Source organism: Nelusetta ayraudi, unplaced genomic scaffold (genome assembly GCF_046127955.1).
Source record: "Nelusetta ayraudi isolate G7.1 ecotype Tasmania unplaced genomic scaffold, CSIRO-AGI_Nayr_v1 ptg000011l, whole genome shotgun sequence".
NCBI classification, from domain to species: Eukaryota; Metazoa; Chordata; class Actinopteri; order Tetraodontiformes; family Monacanthidae; genus Nelusetta; species Nelusetta ayraudi.
The window spans coordinates 771,264-781,123 of NW_027466061.1; the positions used below are offsets into that span (position 1 = coordinate 771,264).

At 39.7% G+C, this 9,860-nt stretch overlaps 1 protein-coding gene across 1 annotated transcript; it reads left to right on the plus strand.

Annotated features, from left to right (window-relative positions):
• Positions 1-1,364: 1,364 nt before the first annotated feature.
• smfn (small fragment nuclease) lies at positions 1,365-9,819 on the plus strand. The gene is made up of 7 exons (XM_076019876.1): positions 1,365-1,586; positions 4,541-4,624; positions 4,709-4,786; positions 6,498-6,609; positions 6,692-6,800; positions 7,419-7,472; positions 9,416-9,819. The coding sequence occupies exons 1-7, from the start codon at positions 1,404-1,406 to the stop codon at positions 9,540-9,542; spliced, it is 747 nt and encodes a 248-aa protein (XP_075875991.1). The 5' UTR covers positions 1,365-1,403; the 3' UTR covers positions 9,543-9,819.
• The last annotated feature ends 41 nt before the right edge of the window (positions 9,820-9,860 follow it).

A 9,860-nucleotide genomic window follows, 5' to 3' on the forward strand; every position in this document is an offset into this window, starting at 1 on the left:
GTGTATGTGTGTGTGTGTGTGTGTTTGTGTGTGCGTGTTTGTACGATTTCATTTTTTGAGGTGAATCTCTTGTAGGATTGTACTGTGTGTGGGTTTTCACCTCCAGGTTATTTAACTGCAAAACATTGTAATGAGTAATCAAGAACACAGGTTGACTCTATAAAGGACAAAAACATCTCCCGTAGTTGTAAACTTAGCGTTCATTGCGTTTCATTTCAGCACCACATAAAATGGCCTACAGACAAAGATAGAATTTGTTGTGTTGAAGGAATGGCAACAAAGGAAGACATCAGAGACTCACTCTGTGTGTAAAGTGTAGCAGAGAAAAACTTGGCTGTTCAGTTGGTTAGAATCCCACAACAGCGTCTCTCTGACAGACAATGGCATTATAAGAACACACAGCTGAGAGGCTTGTTGTCCAAAAATGTCACAAATCCTTAGCTAATTAAGTAAACGACTCAGACAAGAAGGACCAATGAGGGGTCAACATATGTCCAAAAAACCAACAACATCTTTTTGTAACCAGGGGCCCGTTGCACGGAACTAGGATAAGGGATTAAGCCGGGATATGTTGGTCATCCTGGATGAATTTATCCATGATCCGGTTGCACAAAAGTAGGATAGGTGGAAGAGCAACATGTTATGGTATAAATTACCATGGAGATTTATTCTGTGGAGTGAACCTGCTCCAGACCAGGCTAAGTTCCAGGGTCTATTTAATCTCACTCCTTGTCTCAGTAAACAGTCACCACCAACGGAAACCAATAATTATTCCACTGAACACTGCTTGATGAATCTGTGTGCGCTCATCCTGGATGTGTTTTTGTGCAACCGATTAAGCCTGGACGCACGTGTTGTGGATTGGTTGAGCGCGGCTTAGTTACTCATCTCGGATGACGGAATCCTATTTTCGTGCAACGGGCCCCAGGCATTAATTAAACTTTTTATTTATTTATTTATTTTTTAAAAACATTTTTTATGACAATTATGATAAAAAAAAGAAGTATTTTGTGGTTGTACAATCATTACTTTTAGTCACTACAATGTGTGGGGATCAATGAAATGTCCCACAAGTGCAGTCAGGTTCCGGCATTGGGAGCAATGCATGACAACAAAACTAATCTAACAACACATCTAATCTAACAATAATAAATTATGATTGATATGTAGAGATAAAAATGTGTTGAAACTGTTACAGTTTGTATATAGAAAAACGTGCCATCAAAACAATAAACGAGGGAAGACTATCTATTACAGCGTAGCGAGTTTTAAAATCTTGGAAATCAGTCATTTCCGGTCAGAAAACATTCATTTCACCTTCTTCGAAGAAAAACGGCGTGTATGTGGTTTGACAAAGTTTTGTTGCCGTACACGGCTCCCAATATGGTGGAGCCGAACTGCGCATGTGTGACTCACATTGTGTCGCTCACAGACATCACATCAAGCGTATGAGGACTTTAATGAAATTTGCTTCCAATTTCTTTTTTACACGACTGACCAGTTTAGCGAGGGCTTCGCCATTTCGCTACCAGACAGTCAGCATGTCCGACGCGATGTCGCAGAGAATGATTTGGGTGGACCTGGAGGTAAGTCAATAAATAAAGAAAAAAAAAAATACTTCCAACAACTTGCTCAAGTTTACCGCTAGCAGAAAGAAACTGTAACTCGCAATGTCACGCTTTGGAAGTGTATTTATATTTAGAATGCACAATGTGTGGAATGTGTCGAGATGTATTGGCATAAGCTTGATAGACTGTCCATTCATGCGGTAAAGCTACCCGGCAGCTAGAAAGCGGTGCAGCTAGCGGACACTCGCCTCCCGCTAGCTCCGCATACACCGGGGGCCCGTTGCACGGAACTAGGATAAGGGATTAAGCCGGGATATGTTGGTCATCCTGGATGAATTTATCCGTGATCCGGTTGCACAAAAGTAGGATAGGTGGAAGAGCAACATGTTATGGTATAAATTACCATGGAGATTTATTCTGTGGAGTGAACCTGCTCCAGACCAGGCTAAATTCTAGGATCTATTTAATCTCACCCTGTATTTCAGTAAACAATCACCACCAACGGAAACCAATCGTTATTCCACTCAACCCTGCACATTGTTCTCACATTCAACTAGACTCACTGGCATTATTTCAACTTTTGGAATCATTTAATTTCAATCATTATAGAGAAATTAGTTGAGATAATGTTGCAATCATTTGATAATTTGTTACATAACTTATACTTTACCATGCATCATATATAAAAATACACATCCCATATAAACATGAATACACATCAAAGAGTAACATAAGGTTCTTTTTGTGACAGTTGACGGTCCTGGCACTATGCCTCCAATAATTGATCATGCACCCTGGCTACTTGGCCAAATGGTTGGTGTGCATGAGTATCACCTGGGAGTCTGGGGTTTGAAGCCTGCCCAGGCCCATTGCGTCTTGCCACATTTATTGAGGTTTCTATTTACACCTCACAAGCTGCAAATCATTAGTTTATTTTCACTGTACTTTTTTTTCTTCAATTCAATGTCATTGTGATATCTACTACCTTAAAGAATAGATATTTCAACTGTTCCCTGTTCTCACGTTTTATTACCATAAAGTGTTTTAATATTTCTGAGAAGTTGCATTTCATGGTACATTAAGTGCATTTCTTCTAACCTTATGAATGATGCCCGAGTTTCAACTTCCAACCAATCATAGCACCAAGGTAGGATTACAGATATAAAAAAAAAACGTTCATCTCTGTTTAGGTCAAAAGGTGCATACATGAAACAAACAGACACCATCATAATTCAATTGACCTTTATTTATTTTAAGATGTGTCATGTTCTTGGAGCTGGGAGAGGAAAGGAGAATAATTATTATTACATTTTTGTTCCAGTCAGCATACAGTGTGCATTGAAAGCATGACTCAGCTCTAATTCAAGTTTTTTTCTTCATCTTTTTTTTTTCTCTCCATTTCAAGGTTGAGTTTTCTTTTTGTTTTCCTTTTTATTTCGGACTCTTATAAAATGTCTGCAGTCTTCACCTTCTTGTATTGTATGCCCAAATCAGCCAGTTGCATTTGCTGCTGTAGATGCTGGGCATACAATTGTCTGATAACTTATGAGTTCTGTTAACCCATGACAATTAGCACAGTGGCAATTTTGCAAAATGGAAATTTCCTTCCATTAATTCCCACTATGTTGCCAGGATGGCTCTCTCCATACACAGCATCTGAGTCCTGTTACACAAATGTGTGGGCACCAAATGATGCTAAAACAAAAGGTGAGCAGGCACCTTCTGCATACAATGTACACTTGTGTATCTTAAATATCAGTTAGGGTTACCATTTTGCAGGATGTTCTTGTATGTTATCGCAGAACTTTTTTTTAAGCTCAAACGGACATTCAGTGAAGTTGTCTATTAATCATTGTTACGGTTTTCTGGAGCTACATTTACACAATTTCACTCACATCTGCAATAATTTCCACCTACAATTTCAACTGGCTCGTAATCGGAGTACGACTTCGTTTTCGGATATGATTATTATTATTATTAACTATTATGATCGTAATTGCGATTGTTCCAGCGGAGGAGCGAGTTCGTATTTGTGCACTTCCTACGCATTCAGACGGTCTGCAATATTTCGCCACGCTTTTCTCTCTGTTTTAACGCTGTGGTGGTGTTGCCTTTCTTCTGTATTTCTTCTTTTACCTCCTCATAAACCTCCATTTGGAATTCCGCCTCGGAAGGGAAAAGGACGCCGCTCTCGTTGTCATGGCAAATCCTTGATTCTGAGCTCGATAACGGGGGTCTATCTGAGGAAGCCGCGTGCGCGCACTTATCCAGGATAGGTTTCACCTGGCTTGATGAATCCGTGTGCTCTCATCCTGGATGTGTTTTTGTGCACCGATTAAGCCTGGTGGTTGTGGATTGGTTGAGCGCGGTTTAGTTACTCATCTCGGATGACGGAATCCTACTTTCATGCAACGGGCCCCAGGCGTTACGGTAACTGAGGATCGGCAGAAGCGCTCTACATCTTCGCGTCAGTAAATATGAAACTATTGAATATACTGTATGAAGAATATACATTTATACAGGAAAAAATACATTTAAAAAATAATTCAGTAATTTTAAATAAACGCCGTTGGTGAAATTGGGGAAAAAAAGTTTTTCTCATCCATTTGTTTAAAATTCCCAGTTATCAACAGCTGATTCCATGCCCAGGAGACGTGTGCTACAAGCACCATGAAGTTGAATCATCAAGTGGAAGTGATAACTATAAATCTCCTCAAAGTATCAATCAAAGATCATGTATACAGAACAAAAAACCCTAAACTTCAGGATAACCTTTGTTTTAAAATGATTGTGATGATGATTCAGAAAAAAAAGAAAATCAAAATTCTCACTCATTTTCTCAGAGTTTCCAATGGTTCATTTTCCAGTATTCTTTTGAATCAACACAATACTGCAAGCAGTTAAGCATTTCCACATGTATTAATTCACAACTGTATTTCCTCTGTACTCTTTTTTTTTTCTTCTTCTTTAAGATGACTGGCTTGGATATTGAAAAGGACCAGATCATTGAAATGGCATGCATCGTCACAGACGCCCAGCTCAACATTTTGGCTGAGGTCATTTAAACTTTTGTCTTTTATCTCCATTATAATAATAATATCTCCAATCTAATGACTGAAATTCATAAATTCTTGGACCAGGGGCCGCACTTGATAATTAATCAACCAGACAAATTGCTGGACGGGATGTCGGCCTGGTGTAAGGAACATCATGGAAAGGTGAGCTTACTTTTCTCATTCATTCATTCATTTGTTTATTTTCTTTGCCATAATTATGTACTAGATAACTGGAAAATTGAATGATTACATCATGACAGTATGAAAACGCCTCCCTGTCAGTCAGTGTCAGAGTCTCTACATGGCTCAGCAGGTCGGTCGTGGTTCTGACTTTATCTAAAAAAAAAAAAAGAACTTGCTGGTGCCGCCAAATCTACATATATTTGCCCAATGGATTCCTGTCCTGTCTGCGTGACGCTATGGCTCACTTTACTCATTCATGGTAAACGTTTTCAGTCAGATGGTCTCGCATGGAGCAGAGTGCAGGGTGCAGGTGTCCTTGCGCCGCACTGCTGTGACCAGCCAAGCTATTTGCTTTGCCTGTTTTCAGGGTGTGCCTCTGTCATGGTTGCCTTGTTTGTTACTTCTCACAGAGCACACTGGGCACACTGGGCACAGGCATGTGCTCTTTTCTCTGTCTAATGTCCCGTGGTACCACCACTGAATGCCTCGCATCTGTTCTGCAGTCTTCTTGGTTGTAAACTTATCGCTTATGTTGCTTGGGCCATGGTTGGAAAAACGGGGCGGTTCCAAACAGTGGGGCAGCGCTTCCTGTTACCAGGAGATTCACTCGCGCAGACGTCGGCCTTCGTAAACAGAGGAGAGAAAGGGGCCGACATCAACGGCGACTCCGTCCCGGATGAAGCAACACTACTAGAACGTCACAGACTGATTTTTGTTTTTTAAATGATCATATATAAATGAATGAATGAATAGTTTTTTCAATTTTAACGTGTAAAATAATGCAATCTTGGCCAGTCGTCTGACAAAAATGAAAAAGATCCTTCCAAAACAAATGTGGACATTATATACACTCACAACAAAAACAAAACAACTCTGGAAGGAAAAAGGAGTCGGCTGAAGCCGAAGCTTATGCTTGCCTATGCTGTGCAGTCCATAGGATTACCTGGAATATTAGAAATACAAAATCAAAAAGGAAAAAAAACAAAACAAAATGTTTTATATTATTCTCCATAATTGATTTACAATTTAATCATTTGTCCTTATAATTTACACATTTTCAAATCGTCACTTATCCCATTCCAAAATGGAACTCCCAAAAAAGAAAGACATCTATATTTAACATTGGTGCTCACCTTACAAATAAAAAGACACTCAACCCTCTTAACATATATTTATTTTCTCTCAATTAAAAAAAAAAAAAAAAAAAAAATTAGAATACTGACTGGAAGATTTTTACTCGAAATAGTATTAATAGTATTACAAGTATTAGAACTATTTCAAGATCTGACAATGAGGAAAATTGCGCATTGCCCCTTTAAAATAATGAGCAATTTCAAGAGGCTTTCTAATATAACTACCATCACAGTCAACAGTAGTAGAGGCCGTGGTTGTTTTCCTCTTTTTTGTCCTCTAATTTTTCTTATCAGGACGAGCCAACATTTCAAACACACAGTTTCACTCTCTGCGAGCCGGGTTGCCAGTCGTGACTGACTGGTCAGCCTTAAAGATGGTGTAGGTAGATCGGGTTAGGGTTAGTTGGGTTAGTAGAACCCTGTGACCCTGAGTGCAGGAGGAAGCGAGTATAGAAGATGGATGGATGGAATATTGGCACAGTTTTATTGATGACGACAAATGGTTCAGTTTTCCAAGATCAAAAGTGACAGGAACCAAATTGCGCTTTGCGTTTCAGTCGGGGTTGACCCAAGCTGTGCGGAACAGTACGATCACCTTGGAACAAGCTGAATACGAGTTCCTGTCTTTTGTCAGACAGCACTCCCCGCCAGGACAGTGTCCTCTGGCTGGTAGGTCAAACCCACTGCGTCTGTAATACTGCTCAACCTGATTGTCCCATATTGTAATGTGCTGTGATTCCTCTTCCTGCAGGCAACTCTGTGCACGCTGACAAGAGGTTCTTGGATAAGTACATGCCACAGTTCATGCACCATCTTCACTACAGGATTATTGATGTGAGCACCATCAAGGAGCTCTGCAGGTCAGTGGTGCTTGGACTGTGTAGACCAGGGCTGGGCAAACCTTTTGACTGCTGGGCCACAGTGGCTTCTAAAATGTGACAGAGGGGCCGTAGCAGCAGCAGCAGATGGATGGAGTGTTTTGGTGAGCCGCCTCATAGGAGGAAAAATAGATCATGGGACATGTAGAGAACATGCACTTTAATTTCAATAGAAAATGAACAAAAGCAAAGTTGCAATAAAATCAGTGTCTTTGAAGCAGCATGGTGTTTAGCTCTTTATTGAAATGCCTCTTTAAACACTGAATAAATGGATGAAATACAGCTATTTTATGACTCACTTACTCTTAATATCATTACTATTAATATTTTTCCAGAAATTCATGACCTCTGCTGTTGCTCTGCTTGTTCATGTCTGTTGCATGACTGAAGTTTATCATTAAACTAAATATTGCCAATAAAGATTTGTAAAGCGTAACTAGATCCTGTGTAATCTGCTTATCTAAATGTGTATTTCTTCGGCCCCTCAATGGGAACAGTTACACCACGGTGTTCGGCTCTCTGTTGTGTGACATGAATAGGTTTGTTGACTAATGTTTGGTCTGAAAGTGTGACAGTCAGTTCTTTTCTCAACGCTTTCAGGCGGTGGTTTCCAGAAGAATACAAGCTGGGTCCTCAAAAGAAAGCAACTCATAGGTAATGTCATACAAATCAGTTTTTCACATCTAGTGGTGGAAAAGGTTTGACACCTCGTGTATTTGTGATGAACTGTATTGCGCTCAGAATCAGTCTTGGATCAGAGAGATTAGAGAAGTGCAGTTCATTTTAATGCTGTCACCAACATTTGCGCACCTGTTGCATGTGCACTGTTCCATCCAGCTCACTGCTGGGTGTTTCAACAAGCTTATCTCTGAGTACAAGATCACCAAAGAACTACAATGTAGTTTTCTAATTTTGTCCCAATAATAAACAACAAAATCATTCCCCATGTGTTTGTGTGCCTCTGATGCAGCCAAAACTTTCTAAACACATTGAGTCACATTTTAAGGGTGTCAGAAAACTTTTGTCCACTACTGTGTTGATTCACTTGCTGGTTTGTCTCATCGTGATAATTATTATACTAAACTTAAAGGTGATCTGTGAAAATAACTCAACAGTATATTCTAACCACTGTAGAGTGTTTTCAGATGTTTGTTTTGTCATGTTTTGTCATGTTTAATTGCTACACATACATCATCTCTCATGTTAACACTAACTAACCTTGCAAGTTGCAACTGAAATGGACACAGGAGCTGTTTGTAGTTCTTAATGCAGCTGGCACAGCCATTTCTACTTCAAACTTGTTCAGAAGTTGATCTTTAAACATCCAGTCGGGGTCGAGGGACTTCCTCACTGTGGTGTCCAGGTGTTGCAGAGGACAGAGTGAAGTTACAGCCACAACATTGTCCACTGAGTGTGTGCTGACGTGTGTGAGGACCAGATTTGTCTGAAGTCACTCATGATGGATGTGTGTGGTTTCTTGGTGTTCTAAAACCAGGGCTCCTGACGGGTTGAAGATTTTTTGATAGCTCCCCCGTTCTTCCACTTTATGTCTGTTAAAGCTGTGAATGACTTGTTTCTCTGGTAGGAGAGCGGTGATAGTTGCAGGTGACAGTGTGGCACAGGGGCCTCGGAGCGGGTGGGTGGCGGACTCACCTTTGGCCTCCAGAGTGGTTGGTTGGGCGAGGTGGTGGTGGGACCGGTTCAACCTGGCTGGCCTCCACCCCCCCCCCCCCCCCCGCCTTCCCTCCCTGCTAGCCTCAGCTAGATGAACTTCATGAACAGAAGTGTTTTTTAAAAGAAATTTTATAGTCTACCTTATTTTTATTTTATAGGCTTATTATTGTAGTCACTGAGATTGATTGAGACCTACTAAAAAAATGTTTCTATCGTAAAAAAAACAACAAAATACCAACTTACTAACATATTAACTAACTTACTAACATACTAATTACAACATTTTGTTTATGTAACAGCATTATTTCTTGAACCACTTGACCTTGTTCTTGAAGTCACTGGCACTCAAAATACGCTAAAGACGTTTTTATTTTGTGGAAGTTTCACCATGAATAAATGTTACCCTTTGTCATTGGAATTGGGTGATATACCCTCAAATTTAAAAATCACATGACATGCAATCTGAATTCTGTTATGATGCCATCATTTGCCAAAAATGTTAACACATAATGCACTGTATCAATTTTTGAATTGAGTACCTGTTTTGAATCAAATCTCATGGCTCATGGGATTCAAATGAAATCGTGAGACATCCAAAAATTCACCTCAGTGCTAATTTGGAGCGGGTCCCAAGCGTACGGCCGGCTCAAATTATTTATGCTTGTCAGTTCGTTGCTGACTCAACAAACAAAAGCAATGAAATGTAATGTAATAGACACATGATCACAACAGAACGCAATTGTTGTCATCAAGATCAGTTTCAATCCATTCAGTACAGAAACAATCAAAACAAAGAACGGCGTTTCCATTCAATTGCTTGCATGTTCTTTATTCTAGATTCATTGAACTCTACATGTCTTTGTTGTAATATGTATAGCTCAAATCGATAATATTTATTTATTCATTCATTTTGTCTATTTTAGGGCATTGGAGGACATCTGTGAAAGCATTAAAGAGCTTCAGTTCTACAGATCCAGTATCTTCAAAGTCCCAGGGACCTTTGGGAAAAATGAAGAAGTTTTTGAAAATGGAAGCCGCAGTATCAGTTAGAGTCCAGTTAGATTCTTTCACGATTAAACTGACTCCATGTTCATGATAAACTGTCTTAGTTTCTTTAATTTTGACAATATCCATGTCATCCAAGTTCAGTGGAGCGGTTTCATCAAAGAAAGCCTGGTTGTTACATCTCATTCAGTTGTTTTGAACTGTTTAGTCGGACATCTCAATCCCAAAATTTAATGTCAGTATGTATTTAATTAAAGGCTGTTTTTTGATTTTTTTTTGATTTTTTTTTAAGATGAAACCAAATAAACTTTGCTGCTCCTTGGTTTGGGGCGTCAAGTCAGTGTGTCCCATCAGAACATTGAT